Raw genomic sequence first — 13,945 nt, 5'->3', positions numbered from 1 at the left:
TGAAAATCCCCGTTGTGTAATTGAAGCAATCTGAGCTTTCATCATAAGTGTTTATGGAGATAGCAGGGTTTGGATAGATATCCCTTGAGTCAAGAGTGTTTGTTTGTCATATGCACCAGATATGAAGTGGAACAATGAAATTCATACTTGCTGCAGCTTTATAGGCACATCAACAAATATTTGATTTATTATCAATTGTTCTAAGTAAACCATTCCTTTTGGCCTGTTCACTGCGATGCAATATTTTCTGCCTAAAGCACTGGCCAAACTACAAACCAATGGCTGGTGTCAGTTGGGCAGATGCTGCATTCAAGTTTCTTTTTCTCATTGCACAGTCCTATCTACTCTGCTATCCGCTTCTGGATGCACCTCATGTGCAGTGTGAGACTTCAGGGAAAGGAAATTACTTCAGTCTTTCGGGAAGAAGAGGGTACCATCAACTTGCCCAACAGCCAACAGCTGAAGGTTCAACTCAACACCATGAGTAAGTCTTGTTTAAGCCGGCCATATGTCTTGGTGTGAATAGTCTCATCAGTTCCCACTGCAACCAACTCCACTGTAAATTCAGTGCAAACATTCAGCAGGTAATCTGGGTCCTGAGATCAGGTGAGACACATGGAGGCACCATGGGGGTTTGTGTTTGCCAGGTGATGTAATTTGTTGGCATTTGTGTTAATCATTTGTTTTGTTCTTCAGCCCAAACCAACAATGCATTTTGGAAGTTGTTGATCATCTCGAACCTACTTTGCTGGATAGGCTACCTGCGCACTTCACAAATGTTACAGCCCCTTCAAATTTCTAACCGTCATCTTCCCTGTGTTGGAAACAATCGTGAACAATCCTCAGCAGCACCTTTGAAACACTCCAGCAGCATTTCCTGGAAGTGCAAGAGCAGCATTTGACTGGGAACATTTCCAAGTCACACCTTATCTGACTTTAGAACTCTTTCATCATTGATTTCCACATCACGATGATGTGACTCAGTCAAACCATTGCAACATACATCACACCGATTGAAATCCATTGCCACAGAACACTGTGGGCGCCGTCAGTGGGTATTTTTAAGGCAGAGATTGATAGATTCTTGATTAGAATTGGCCTCAGGGGTTATGGAGAGAAGGCAGGAGAATCGGGTTTAAATGGGAAAATAGATCAGCTGAGATTGAATGTTGTAGGCGTGATGGGCAGAATGGCCTAATTCTGCTCCTATCACGTATGAACATGATTGAAGTTACTTAAGAAAATCACATCAACCTCTCGAGATCTATAAATTATTATGATCTCAAACTGAGGTGGAATAGATTGAAACTTATCAGCAAGGAGTTGGAGGTGGTGCAGGGCTCATACAAAACAGCCTATTATATAAAAAACAAGGCCAATTTACCAGTCTGAAGAAGGGTTTCGGCCCGAAACGTTGCCTATTTCCTTCGCTCCATAGATGCTGCTGCACCCGCTGAGTTTCTCCAGCTTTTTTGTGTACTTAGGAAACAGTCTATTTAATCAGTGGAGGAAGCAAATAATACTGCAATCTCTCCTGATAAAAGCCGGAGTACAGTAAATTATGAGTATGAAGTCAATCTGGGTTATTTACAGCAGTGAGGTTGCCATGCTGGACAGACATGATGAATTACCTGTCTGCCTAATTAGAGCATTGTTGTTATTTAAAGATAATAGAGAGGATTTCAGTAAGTTGTCTAATTAGACCCATTCACAAGCCGAACACATGCTGAATATGAGCATCTGAATATAAAATTGTGGGGCAGGTTTATAAAGAGGAGTCCAGGGCACTAAGTCAATGAAGGTGTTACAAAATCACAAAGATTGCCAATACAGCAATCCATATCTAACTGCTTGAACCGATTTGCTTACTTTTAGTCATATGGTGTGAAAACAGCATGCCAAGATGCACCAGTGGATACTGCATCAATAAGAACAATGTATATTGTGATGGCATCGAAGATTGCTGGAATGGAGAAGATGAAGCAAAGTGCGGTAGGTTAGCTTACAAAATAACCCGTGTTGCCTTTCATTTCCCAAATCACGGCTAGGGTAAATTCCACATAGAAATGGGGTTCCCTCTGATCCACTGTGATTTCAACAGAGCACCACTCCCCACCCAGCCAAAATTTATCGTAAACAGCAGACAGGCCACTCATGTTGGGATCTCAGCAGCTCTTCCAACCAATAGCTCCGGCCCATGAATCTCCTTGCAGTGCGTCACAGATACGGGCTGCTCAGCATATCATGTCCATGCTTCACCTCCTTCCTCTACGTTATTCACCCAAATCCTTCTCATGATATGGAGTCATACAATACCAGGCCCTTCAGCCCACCATGTTTATGCCAGCCATCAACCACCCATCTATCTAATCTAATTTACCAGGGCTTAGACCATAGCCCCCCTTTGCCTTAGCAATTCACGTGCTGGTCTAGATACAAGAGTACTTGCCTTCACCATCCACTCAATATGTTCCAGTTTTTGCTACCTTTGCTATAGAAAGAAATTACCCTGTTTAATAGTATGCTCCACCCAATGAAGACAGGCATCTCGCCTGCCTACTTGACTACTCTGTGTCTTCCAATACTACCACCTTCAGGTATCTTTGGAGTAGAAAATCAAGGTCACTGTGCATCGAGCCTCCAAAATGCATTACACTACATTATCAGGGTTAAATTCCAACAGCTGTGGTTCTGCCCAATTAACCAACTGATCAATATCATTCCATCCCTGACTACCCACTTCACTATTTAAAACATCACCAAGTTTATCTGCAAACTTCCTAATTCCCTACATTTACATCTAGATCATCAATATATATAATAAACAACAGGGGTCCTGTCACCATCCCGTCACAGACTTTCAATCACAATAGCAACCGTTCACCATCACCCGCTGACAACTATTACCAAGCCAAGTTTTGATCCGATTTGCCAACTTGCCTTTGATCCCCATGGACACTAATCTTCTGGACAACCTTCGATGTGGGTCCTTGCCCAAGGTCTGACTGATGCCACTGTATATCACATTAATCATCCTGTCCTCATCAACATTGTTACCCTTTCAAAAAAACGAAATAAAGTAAATCAGGCTGGAACTCCACCAACAAATCTGTGTTGGCTATCCTGAAACAATCCCTGGATTTCCAAGTGTCAATTGATCCTCTTCCTTGTACCAATCACTTCAGCTTCACCATGTGATGGCATGCTCCACATTCTAGTTACTCACTGTGTAATGAATTCCTCTGCAGAATTCTTATGGGATTAATATAGACTGGGCTGCATTTTTGGTATCTAGTTTTGGCATTATTATTATTATGCCTATCACCTATTCATCTTGGTGATGTTAAAGTTACCATTGGGTTGGAGATGTTAGAGCTGGTGATGATTAATACCCCTCCGTCTGCCATCATCCTTGCAAAATATTTTTCTGCATTGTAATCAACTTTCAAAGTACATAAAATGTTTTAAAACAACATTTTTATATTTGCATTTATGGATCCCTCAGATAGATAGATGCACAGCATTTCTTGCCCAGTGTACGTTAATCGAGGACCAGAGGACATAGGTTTAAGGTGAAGGGGAAAAGATTTAATTGGAATCTGAGGGGTAATTTTTTCACACAAAGGGTGGTGGGTGTATGGAACAAGCTGCCAGAGGAGGTAATTGAGGCAGGGACAATCCCAGTGTTTAAGAAACAGTTAGACTGGTAATTGGATAGGACAGGTTTGGAGCGGTATGGGCCAACAGCAGGCAGGTGGGACTAATGTAGCTGGAACATGTTGGCCGATGTGGGCAAGTAGGGGGCCGAAGGGTCTGTTTCCATGCTGTATCACTCTGTGACACTATAACAACTCTGAAGTGCTGTATCAGCATTTGCTAAGTGCCAACTCTGGCTACGTAGTCCTACGATCCAGTACATCTCTTCTCCCCTCCTGACTTCTGACTCCTGCCTCATTGGCTTCTGCGAGCACCTGGGAGCACCCACATGGCTGACACGATAGAGTTTAGTCCCCAGTGAAGTATGGAAAAGGTACAAAATGACAATTCTTTCTTTATTTTATAGGCTGCAAATGTTTTCAAAATAACCCATGCTGTACTGAAGAAGCCCATTGTACCTGTGAGGTTCTTTGCCTAATGTGTTCCACTGTCCTCTCCCCTACTCGTCTCCAACCATGTCCTATGTCATTGTCCATTTGAGAGTTTCCAATCTTCTTCCTCCATTTGTAATGTTATGCATTTGCAGGTTATCCACCAGGTAGCGCCGTACAATGGCAGCCTCTCCAACAGTGTGCCTCATCCTTTTATTTCCTTGTTGTTTTTAGTATGTTGTTAAGTGTATGTTTTAGTGTATCTTTAGCTTTGTTTTATGTGAGGGGTGAGGGTTGGGGGAACTGTTTTAATCGCTTTCCTCGAGGGAGATGCAATTGTTTTCCGTATCGTATCTCCGTCCGCGCTGCAGGCTAAGATTGAGGAGCTGACGTCCTCTTGCTGGAGATCGACTTTGGGAGCTCCAATGGTGGGAGCCTGCGTACCTAACATTGTGGAGCTGGTGGTCCCTATGTCAGGGATTGACCTCGGGAGCTTCAGCCGCAGGAGCTTGCGGACTTAACATTGTGGAGCACGCGGTCTCTTAGGGGCCGACTTCGGGAGGTCCAAGCCGCAGGAGCTTCAACCGCCCCGATCACGGGAGCTTCGATCGCCCCGACGCGCGAGCTTCCATTGCCGGCTGCGGGGGCTTCGATTGCCCCGGCTGCAGATGGTTGACACCCCGTCTGTGGGAGAATAAGGAGGAGAGAAGATAAAACTTCATTGCCTTCCATCACAGTGAGGAATGTGGGGGAGCCACTGTGGTAGATATTAACTTTTATGTAGTTGTGTGTCTTGCTTTTTTCTGGTATGACTGTATTGTAAATCAAATTTCACTGTACCTTAAATGCTACACTTGACAGTAAAGGACCATTGAGCCATTGAACCATTTTGGTTCATGATAACTCACTGCATAACTAATATTCTCTGTTTCTCCTCTGGTTATTTGCCTGCTAACTTAATTCTGTACCGAACTTACTATGACACAGGAGGCCGCACGACCATTCCACCCACGGCTCAGTGTACAGATAGCATGATGGTGTGTGCTGATGGCAACTGTGTCAATAAAGGCAGCGGCTTCTGTGACGGTGTTCGCGATTGTCTTGATGGAAGTGATGAATGGAACTGTGGTGAGTTAGCCTCCTCTTTGCCTAGTGCCTCTTTTTCTCAATGTGCTAACATTTGGGAGAGTCTATGACCAGAGGTCACAGCCTGAGAATTCAAGAATGTTCCTTCAGGAAGGTGATGTGAAGGAATTTAAGAGGGAGTTAGATGTGGCCCTTTTGGCTAAAGGTATCAGGGGGCATGGAGAGAAGGCAGGTACAGAATACTGAGTTGGATGATCAGCCATGATCATATTGAATGGCGGTGCAGACTCGAAGGACCGAATGGCCTATTCGTGCACCTATTTTCTATGTTTCAATGTTTCAATTAATTTCTTTAATTAGGGAGTAGAGAATCTGTGGAATTCATTGCCACAAAAGGCTGTGGATATTTTTAAGGCAGAGATAGGTAGATTCTTGATTAGTACGGGTATCCGGGGTTATGGGGAGAAGGCAGGAGAATGGGGCTAGGGGGGAGAGATTGATCAGCCATGATTGAATGGCGGAGTAAATGTGATAGGCTGAATGGCCTAATTCTGCTCCTGTCACTAATGAACTTATGCCCCATCCCTGACTATGGTTCCAGATAGACAAAAGTGCTGGAGAAACTCAGCGGGTGCAGCAGCATCTATGGAGCGAAGGAAATAGGCAATGTTTCGGGCCAAAACCCTTCTTCAGACATGGTTCCAAATGCTGACTTCCAATGGCCAGGCCTCGCAGTGCTTGTGGCAGGAACCAGCTAACTCAAATCCTCTCGCTATGAAGGCGAACATGCCATTTGCTTTCTTCATTGCCTGCTGTACCTGCATGCTTACTTTCGGTGACTGAATGGTTAAATGGTGTTTTAATTGAATTAACTAAAAGGATCTGTTTTATTGGCTCAAATTGGTCATTTATTAGTGTTGCCAAACCAGGGTAAGGCTTTTCCTGGAGGGTTTAAGCATATGACCTCTTCACTGTCCTCACACTGTTCTCACAAAACAAATCTTACAGGAGAGAAACATAGAAACATAGAACATAGGTGCAGGAGTAGGCCATTCGGCACTTCGAGCCTGCACTGCCATTCAATATGAGATTGACTGATCATCCAACTCAGCATCCCGTACCTGCCTTCTCCCCATACGCCCTGATCTCTTTAGCCACAAGGGCCACATCTAACTCCCCCTTAAATATAGCCAATGAACTGGCTTCAACTACCTTATGTGGCAGAGAGTTCCAGAGATTCACCACTCTCTGTGTGAAAAATGTTCTTCTCATCTCGGTCCTAAATGATTTCCCCTCTATCCTTAAGCTGTGACCCCTTGTCCTGGACTTCCCCAAGATGGTCTTCAAGTCTCAGCTGGAACATGAAAGAGTCACCATTATCCAATTGGATTACATAGAAATAGCCATTCTTTTATAACTATAGAACTAGAAATGTGCAAGAATTTTCAATAAACCACCATCTTGTTTCTGGTTTTCTTCAGGACCTTTTCACAGTGAGCGTTTTGCTCTCTCACAATCACACATTGTCAGTTCCCAACGCAGGACCACTTCAAAGATATCACATACTTCAGAAAGCACTCTCTCCACTCGCCTCCCTCTGCAACCACAGCTCACGTGTGACCGACCTGACCTTGGAAGTGTCCTTGACCAAGGTTGGCTGTGTCTTTCCCCGCAGACCAAGTATTGAATCGGTGTGAGTGACGGTCACCTGCAGGAAGATCCAGTCTGTGGGACAGCTTCTAAAGCCATTCTCCTTTAGTTATGGGCAGTACAATGGTGCAGCTATTGGAGCCATTACCTCACATTGCCAGCAACCCGCACTCAATCCCAAGATCAGGAGTTCTCTCCGTGGAGATTTCACCTTCTCCCTGTCAGCACATTGGTTTCTTCTAAGCCCTCTGGCTTCCTCCCTCATCCCAAAAGACAATGTTGACTGATAGGTTCATTGGCCACAGTAAATTGTCACTCGTTTGTATGTGAGTGGTAGAATCTTGGGGAAATTAATGGGAATGGGGGAAAAATAAAATTGAGGATTTAATGTAGGATTAGTGCAAATGGGCGGTTGACGGTTGGCACAGACTCAGTGGGCTTGATAAAGTGTCAATCTGATGTTTCTGCCATTAATACATTGGGAAGTTTCCCTCCAATCGATATCTCGCTTCTGTTTTTGTTGGTGATAACAGTACCTCTGGGATGTAATGAGAAAGTTATTTTGTTTTATTTTGATCCAGATTGCGAAATACCCTTTGCCACTGCTTGTTCGTCTGTCGTGAATCTTACCGGAAGGAAGTATAGAACTGCTTGCCAAGGCTCTCTTATCTCCAGCAGTTGGGTGCTGACCACAGAAAGTTGTGCAGATGACAGGTATAGAGACCATGCTTTATTCAGTAGCAGGTTGAGATGGTGCACTCACTTACAAGGTCAACGTGGGAACATCCAGTCACGGGATAAGTGGGGAATAGCACAAGATATCCAGCATTGGTCACCTATCTTAGATGTACAATAGCAATGCCGTTCCTAAGTCCACCACCGTCAACATCCAGGGGTACCTTGTTCCCAATTGTACCAGTAGGATGAGAGCATGGCCAGCATGGTGTGGGTCTTTGATGATGTTAGCTGCCTTTTTGAGGCAGAACCTCCAATAAACCCCTTCAATGGAATGGGGTCTGTGATGGACCAGGAAATGTCCACCATTTCTTGAATCCTTCTTCATTCTTGGGTGTTCGGGTTGCTTAACCAGACATGATATAACCGGAGAGAAGGCATGGGTGACGTCACCCATTTCTCTCCAGAGATGCTGCCTGACCCGCTGAGTTACTCCAGCATTCTGTGTCTACCTTCGATTTAAACCGGCATCTGCAGTTCTTTCCTACACATGATATAACCGGAGAGAGACACAAAAAGCTGGAGTTACTCAGCGGGACAGGCAGCATCTCTGGAGTGAAGGAATGGCTGACGTTTCGGGTTGAGTCCTTTTGATCTGAAATGTCACCTATTCCTTCTCTCTAGAGATGCTGCCTGTCCCGCTGAGTTACTCCAGCTCTTTGTGTCTATCTTTGCTGTAACCCACCATCTGCAGTTCCTTCCTACGCATGATATAACCAGACATCATGCTTTCCAGTGTATTTCTGATGATGTTCAATGGAGTATTTGGTGACATGCCGAATCTCTTCAAAGTTCTAATTTTCAAAACCAATATTGATTAAGGATCAGTTTTTCCCCCCTTGTGTTCTGCATTAAAAATGTTGGTAACTTACTTATAATATCTGTTCCAGTTCCTTCAGTTTTATTTGTGCCGGATCTCCTAATATGAAGAAGTACAGGATTAAATCACGTCACACTCTGGACAGTAAAAATGAAGGGATTGCTCTGCTGCTCCTGGAAACCCCAGTGACATTCATGGGATTTCAGCCAATTCCTCTGCCCGACCCCATGAATCAAACTGAAACAGTTCAAACCAGCTGTAAAGTTACTGGTGTCCGGAACACAACACGTCAAGGTAAGACAAGTTGTTACCTAGCACACAGATAAAAATCATCTTGTAGAAACATGCAGCATTGAAGGATTATGTTCATAATAAAATCAGAGTGACGGGGTATTGCAACAGTTAGTGCCACTGCCTCATAGCTTCAGGTAACCAGCTTCATTCCTGGCCTATAGTGCGGTTTGGGTAGAGCTTACATGTTCTCCTTGTGACAATTTGTGGGTTTCCACAGGATGCTCTGGTTTCCTTCCATACACTATGGGTATACAGCTGGGTTAGTTGACTACTCGAGATTAATGTAGGTAAATAACAAGAGAACTGGGGAATGAAGGGTTGGGGGGGGGGGGGGGGGGGTGCTGGGGGTGAGGGGTCAGGGAGGTGGAATGAGACCGGATGGGCTGAAGGGCTTCCCTCTGTGCCACAATGAGGGAGTGTTAGACATACGCAGCAGGCCAGGCAGCAACTGTGGAGAATAAAAAGAGGTAAAAGAGTTCACGTAATGAAGAGTTGTGCTCCTGCAACATTCACACTGATTCGCTCTCCACAGTTACTGTCGGACCTGCCGAGTGTTTCCTGCTCTTCATGAATTTATTTCAGATTTCCAGCACCCGTACTCTCTTTGCCTGTCAATTCTATTTAAAACTTGACATTGTCACAGTGCAAATGCCTAATGTTGTCCAGGTTTAGTCTGTAAATAAAGTGAGATTAGAACACAGGATAATTGGACTAAATACCAAATATCCTTTGGAATTCTTTGCCACAGAAGGCTGTGAAGGCCATGTCAGTGGATATTTTTAAGGCAGAGATAGATAGATTCTTGATTAGTACAGGTGTCAGAGGTTATGGGGAGAAGGCAGAAGAATGGAGTTAGGTGAGAGAGATAGATCAGCCATGGCAGAGTAGACTTGATGGGCCAAATGGTCTAATTCTACTTTTCCTTATTATCACATTCAGCCTTTTGGGAAGTAGAAACACAGTGGATACTTTCCAGCAGCAACTGAACAGCTAAAATTGAGAGCAGAAATACAGCTGAGGCAAGTGGGTAACGTTGCAGCTGGAATTTTAGGAATTTATATTGGAGAAGGTAACAAAATGGGGTATTTGTAGGGAGGAACTGCAGATGCTGGTTTCAACCGAAGATACACACAAAAAGCTGGAGTAACTCAGCGGGGCAGGCAGCATCTCTGGAGAGAAGGAATGGGTGACGTTTCAGGTCGAGACCCTTCTTGAACAAAAGGGTGTGGCAGTGACAAAGTAAGATGATGTGGTCAAAAGGACGAAAGAGTTACAGTCAGTGATTCATATCTTTATCTTTGCAATCCAAACATAATCCAATTAATCTATATTTAGCTACGAACTCCAGCCATCAACTCTATTTCTTTTCACAGGTGAATGGCGTGTGATTGCTTCTGATAAACAACAGATTGTAGTACGGGAATCTTTTCCAAATCTCAGCAACTGTCAGGTACATTTACACACTGCTCCATTTGACTCAAGAAAAGGGTGTGTATCTATGTATTTTTTTTTTGCAGGAGCTTGCAACATAGGCTGCATGACTGAGGCTAATGACTCACACCAGCAGTTCATCTCAAGGCCATAATGTAATAAAAAGGAACTGCCGAAGATGCTGTTTTATACCAAAATAGAGACAAAGTGCTGGAATAACTTAGCTAGTCAGGCGGCATCTTTGGAGAAAATGGATCGGTAGCCTTTTGGGTCGGGACCCTTCTTCAGACTGATTGCAGCAGGGGGAATGGGAAGCAAGAAAAAACATGGCAGCATGGAGAAAATGGCAGCAGCCATGTTTGGGCAATGGTACAACTGGTATGGGAGCCTCGGACAGTGTTCCCCTAATTCATCAATCACATTATTATCTAATTAGCGTTGTGGAAACACGTGTTAATGAATGAACAAATAAGTTTATTGACCAAGTATTCACATACAAGTAATTTGTCTTGGTGCTCCACCCACAAGTGACAACATGACATACAGTGACAGTTGGAAATGACACATAAAACATGAAACATTAATAATAAAACATTATTGATTAAACATGTGAATTAAATAATATAAAACAGAACAACTTGTACATTGTCCCCTCTGCTATGATCACCCTGGTTAGTGTGGGACTCCTGTTTTTGTCCCTCAGTGAGAGGGAATCTTCCTGGTGCAGTCCAGTGGGCATGATCCTCTTTGTGTTTGTGGCTTGTTGCAGGTCCAAAAAGGCAGCCCCTTGCTGTGTCTGAAAGGAAATCACACCTGGGACCTCACTGCCGTTAGAGGTGGATGCTCGAGAGAAACGAATTACTACAGAAGAATCAACCACGTCTTGTCGAAAATAATAGAATTGATTGATGTTTCACCCACAGGTGATGATAATTGACTGCATGTAGCAGCACGTTTCTCGTTTCGTATTTGATGGAAAGCAAAATTCAAGGCTTCAGGATTACTGGTGCAGGAACCCAGCCACAGGCTGTCACTGAGCAAGTATTCCAGAGATTTGGACTTTGTCCCCTACCATGGCAGTCTGAGAATTCAAATTTGAGTTAAAAGTAAAATGAAATTAAAAAGTTGAATTGGTTAAAAATCTACCACGAAAGAAATAGATCACCTTTTGACATCCCATAACAAAAATCATCATACAGCATGGAACCAGGCCCTTCAGCCCCTTGAGTTCATAATAATCAGTAATGTGCACTAATCCTATACCGAACCGATTTTAATCCCCCAACAGTAAATCCATGTATTGTTGTGTAATTGAGTGTGTGCATCCCCGTGTATGTATTTGCTTACTGCAGCATATAGATGAGAGAGTAGTGAACCATTGTCTTTCACACTGGAGGAGAGCATTCGTTGGAGTCGGTATGCACCCAGTGCTATCCTTGATGCATATTCCTGACCTGGATTTGTGTGTATGAGGCATTGTATCAGTTCCCAAAAAAATATCCATTTTGTAAATGTGAGCGGTGAGGAGGCTGGTCTGCAGTGCGCAGACAAATGAGGGAAATGATCAGGCGTGTCACAGATAAAACGTAAAGCAGAGAAATGTCAGTGATCCTAGCAGGTCCTTACATGTTTCTGCTACTGTTGTGAACAGTTCGAGATGTTTACAAGGATTTACAAGGGTGTTGCCAGGACTTGAGGGTTTCAGCTATAAGGAGAGGCTGGGACTATTCCCTGGAGAGCAGGAGGTTGAGGGGTGATCTTATATCGGCGGGTAAAATCATGAGAGGAATAGATCGGGTGGACATATAGAGTCTCGTGGCCCCATCCGTCCAGTGGACTGGACGTTATAAATTGGGTTGGTTCCACCCTGTCAACTGGAATTTGCAATTTCCAAAAATATATTCCATATGGACAGGGATGACAAGAGCAAATCTCCCTTTATATTCTGTGAATTTGTATCAATGTTCATTTGTGAATTAAATTTTGTTAGAAAAGGAAATCTCGATTCTATCGAATGCCTCAGTTTAGGTATAGATAATGCGTTTTGAAACTCAAGCCTTTTCTGTGCATACATGCAGTGTAATGTTATTCTTTAATGTGATCCTATTAATAAAGCATAACTGTCTATAAAGCACAGTGCTTATGTCATAATGCTGCACTAACAGGACTTTACACGTTCCTGCTTCTGCTATGAACATGTGTAAGATGGTAGAGTTGTGTGCTGTTTATCACGGGAATGCATGATATATTGAAAAATACTTTCCACCCTCCGTGGAATCCGGGATTTGTTCATTTCACATCACCCCAGATCCACAAAGGAAACAGAATTCTGGAATTTTCCATTGTTGTCTCTGACTTTCACCATTCCCACATCCAAAAAAATTGAGGCACAGGAGTCTGCAGATGATGGAATCTTGAGTGAAAAAGTGTTGGAAGAATTCAGCAGGCCAGGCAGCTAGAAATATCTCTACTCTCCCTCTCCCCTGGCTCACAGTCTGAAGGTCTCGACCCAAATCTTTATCTATTCCTTCTCTCCAGACATACTGCTTGTCCCGCTGTGTTACTCCAGCATTTTGTGTCTAGTTACAAGTATAGAGATCTATCATCACTGGTCAGCGTGGAGTTGTTGGGCCGAAGGGCCTGTTTCTGCACTGTATCTCTAAACTGAACAAATCTAAGCAGCAGGTCAGAAGTTCTCCTTATCACTAGCTTCTCAAGGCCCATCATTTTGGAGGGAGAGATAGATCAGCCATGATTGAATAGCGTAGAGTTGATGGGCCGAATGGCCTAATTCTGTACCTATTCCTTATGAGCACTAAAGCGATAAGGAACAATACACTTGGAAGTTTAAGTATGCAGTTAAAACGGGACTGTATCTACAAACCTTCACCCTATGTAGCATGGTTCAAGTGATAGATTACACACTTGATACATGACGCTGAGATGGGTGTGTAAAACAAGCAGGTGCCGAGCCCCATACTGTTTTGTGTGCTGTGGTGCAGATTACATTCTCAATTTATATCAAATCAAGGAGTGGAATGTATAAAGGGAAGAATGAAATGTAGTATAAGAACAGTCTTTATATTTGATCACCATGCAATGAAATCAATTATGTGCTCATTAAATGCATAAGCAAGGAAATATTACACTGGCTTGGGGAAAGAAAGAGCTGTTTGATTTCCGGCTGGCTGAACGTGGTTTATGAATTCAGTGGCTCTGCATCATTGACACCCATCGCTCGGTAAGTCTTTCTGCTGAACTGTTCCCTGGGTAACAAACGTCCACGTCAGAAAATACACACGCGATTTGTGATCCACACCTCTTCCGTAATGTAATGAATAGCATCATCCAAAGCACATAAGACTGATAAGAAAAAAACAATTACTGAAAGTGGGGAGATGAAGTCCTCTCTCGTTCATAGGAATGAATGTCAGAACATCGTTAGACTTCTGAATTTAATAATATTATGTCAGCACGTTCGTGTTGCATGGTGTCCGTATGCTGGGACTTGAGAAGCCGGGGACAGCCTGTCTACATTTCTTCTTTATAAATGCACGAGTGAATAGAACGGAATCAAAATACAGTTCAGCGTGGAGATTGTGTCAAACTATTGATAAAGCAGACACGAAGGCTCCTGTAAGAAAAATTCCACACGTGTCTCATCTGGTTTTAGCACAGAGACGATAGGGGAGAGGACACAGGATAATTCCGTATTTAGCTTCCCTGAAGTTCGGCCGTGGCTCATTTTCCGGGAGAAAGAAGGTGAAATGTTGGAGCAAGGACGTGAAGAAGATGAAGAGCTCCGTCTTTGCCAGCTTCTGCCCCAAACACACACGGTGAC

At 43.6% G+C, this 13,945-nt stretch overlaps 2 protein-coding genes across 9 annotated transcripts in view; one reads left to right on the top strand and one right to left on the bottom strand.

The window, feature by feature from the left end:
• Window positions 1–11,041, top strand: part of LOC129710709 (transmembrane protease serine 6-like) — a 26,842-nt gene extending 15,801 nt beyond the window's left edge. For all 4 annotated transcript variants that reach the window (XM_055657884.1, XM_055657885.1, XM_055657883.1 and 1 more), the window contains 7 exons: window positions 336–484; window positions 1,876–1,992; window positions 5,076–5,216; window positions 7,406–7,538; window positions 8,450–8,673; window positions 10,047–10,123; window positions 10,874–11,041. In XM_055657884.1, coding sequence (XP_055513859.1) covers window positions 336–484; window positions 1,876–1,992; window positions 5,076–5,216; window positions 7,406–7,538; window positions 8,450–8,673; window positions 10,047–10,123; window positions 10,874–11,041 — 1,009 coding nt within the window. The remainder of the gene's footprint in view (window positions 1–335; window positions 485–1,875; window positions 1,993–5,075; window positions 5,217–7,405; window positions 7,539–8,449; window positions 8,674–10,046; window positions 10,124–10,873) is intronic.
• Window positions 10,558–13,945, bottom strand: part of LOC129710712 (cytochrome P450 2D15-like) — a 28,303-nt gene continuing 24,915 nt past the window's right edge. For all 5 annotated transcript variants that reach the window (XM_055657899.1, XM_055657895.1, XM_055657897.1 and 2 more), the window contains one exon: window positions 10,558–13,945. In XM_055657899.1, coding sequence (XP_055513874.1) covers window positions 13,764–13,945 — 182 coding nt within the window. In that variant the 3' untranslated portion in view covers window positions 10,558–13,763.

This window comes from Leucoraja erinacea, chromosome 28 (genome assembly GCF_028641065.1).
Source record: "Leucoraja erinacea ecotype New England chromosome 28, Leri_hhj_1, whole genome shotgun sequence".
Lineage (NCBI taxonomy): Eukaryota > Metazoa > Chordata > Chondrichthyes > Rajiformes > Rajidae > Leucoraja > Leucoraja erinaceus.
This window is presented reverse-complemented; position numbering and strand designations above follow the sequence as displayed.